Below are 1,816 nucleotides of genomic sequence, written 5' to 3'. Positions count from 1 at the left end.
ACAATAAAATAAAAGTTTCTGGTCTCCAAAAACGTAGTTCATTCAATCTGTCACATGCCAATTCATAAATACATCCATTGTTAGGATAACAAATAGGACTTGACAATTTGTATGAATAATATACACCTCTATATTTGATATCAATAGAATAATTATCATATATTAAAATATCACAGTCAGCATGACGTAAATATTTGATTAGTTTCTTTTCTTCTGCCTGGTTTCCAATATCTTTTTCATCATCCTCCTCATCTTCACTATCATCTCTTGAATAATTCTTCAATTGAATATCTTTTTCAAATATTTTCCTGACATTTCCTCCTCTTTCAATTATTATTCCACAATTATCATCACTAATAAATCCAGTTATACCATTAGTAGTATCAAAATCCATATCAGTAAAATAGTAAGGTAATTCTAATTCTTTAAACGCGTAAACATTACGACGTGATTTCTCACCCATAAATGGTAAAACATCTTGCAAATATTATTGAACTATTCCAATACCTGAACAACTCACCTTCTCCACATAAAAAAATTCTTCCATTATCAGTAAGTGCAGCTACCTTATTTTTATATCCAAGAACCTTAATAAATTTTGGCTTTTGACATTTTTTACCTTTCAACTTGATTTCACATTCACCCAATTCAACATCTTGAACATTTTTCATACCTCTTGCAGCAGCTCCATCTCCATTATATCCAATACTATATAAATTTCCATTAGATGATAAAATAAAAAGAGCCCACATATTAGCTGATATGAATTCAATATTATTAAATAATATATTATTACCAGTATTAATCTCAAAGATATTATAACAAGATGGTGCCTTTGAAATTATTGGTTGTGAGGGATTGATATTCTTTTCAATTATTTTACCATGAGTTGAAATACATTTCGTAAATGGTTTAACCTTCTCATCATACAAGTCACTTTCCCTTCTAATTCCAAATAATTTGTTAGAATGTGTGCAAATGAATAGAAATTGTTTTGAAATTGCTAAATGTTTAACATGTTTCCATTCAAATTTCAATGGATCATGATTTTTAAATTCAATTACTAATTCACATATATTTAAATCAAGAGGCTTGCTAGTATTATGATTATCATTTATAATGATACATTTAATTTCATTGGGATTTTCACTTAAATTTAATCCTAAACATGCAATAGTACCATATCTGAAACAATCCGAAACTGCATAATGAATTTGCCAATTTGATAAATAATTAGAAATAATTCGTGTTTCTAATTTTTGATTCAGGAGTGAAATGCTCCCAATAAAACCATACTTTTCTTGTGCCATTTTTTAAATTGTAAATTTCGATATTGATCAAATTTATTGCAATTTAAGAAAAATATAAAATTTCTACTTTTTTGCTGATTCATTAATTAAATCATCTCTGATCTGTGTAATAATTCTACCTAATAAATTCAAACCTTTCCATTGAGATCTATCATGAGCTCTCTGATCCTTCTCTTCCAATCCAATTCCCCAAATTTTATCATATGGAGAAGCTTCAACATATTCAACATCCAATCTGGAAAGTAAATCTCTTCTCATTTCTTCATTTTGTGTGAATTTTGCATAATTTCCCTCATAAACAATTCGATCTCTATTGGCTTCCCATTGATTGGTATCAAAATTCTTGACTTTTCTACCAAATTCTTTACATTGCTTTGGATCGGAGGTTTTTAAAATCTTTTCTGCCATTTCATGATCATTGAATAATTGTGCCTTCTGATACATCATGTATTGTTCACAAGTTACAAATGTTTTACCATCAATTTTCATTGGTGCTTTAACCCATT

At 28.3% G+C, this 1,816-nt stretch overlaps 2 protein-coding genes across 2 annotated transcripts in view; both read right to left on the bottom strand.

The window, feature by feature from the left end:
• Window positions 1–752, bottom strand: part of NAEGRDRAFT_76483 (uncharacterized protein) — a gene marked incomplete at both ends in the record, with an annotated part of 3,798 nt that extends 3,046 nt beyond the window's left edge. The window contains 2 exons of the mRNA XM_002668558.1: window positions 34–477; window positions 521–752. Of these exons, the coding sequence (XP_002668604.1) occupies window positions 34–477; window positions 521–752 (676 nt within the window). The remainder of the gene's footprint in view (window positions 1–33; window positions 478–520) is intronic.
• A 621-nt stretch (window positions 753–1,373) lies between these two features.
• Window positions 1,374–1,799, bottom strand: NAEGRDRAFT_54708 (uncharacterized protein; the record flags this gene model as incomplete). Its single annotated transcript, XM_002668557.1, has 1 exon — window positions 1,374–1,799. One exon carries the CDS (start codon window positions 1,797–1,799, stop codon window positions 1,374–1,376), a length of 426 nt encoding a protein of 141 aa, XP_002668603.1.
• Between the last annotated feature and the right edge of the window lie 17 nt (window positions 1,800–1,816).

Source organism: Naegleria gruberi, assembly GCF_000004985.1.
Source record: "Naegleria gruberi genomic scaffold NAEGRscaffold_167, whole genome shotgun sequence".
Classification (NCBI taxonomy): Eukaryota; Heterolobosea; class Eutetramitea; order Acrasida; family Naegleriidae; genus Naegleria; species Naegleria gruberi.
This window is presented reverse-complemented; position numbering and strand designations above follow the sequence as displayed.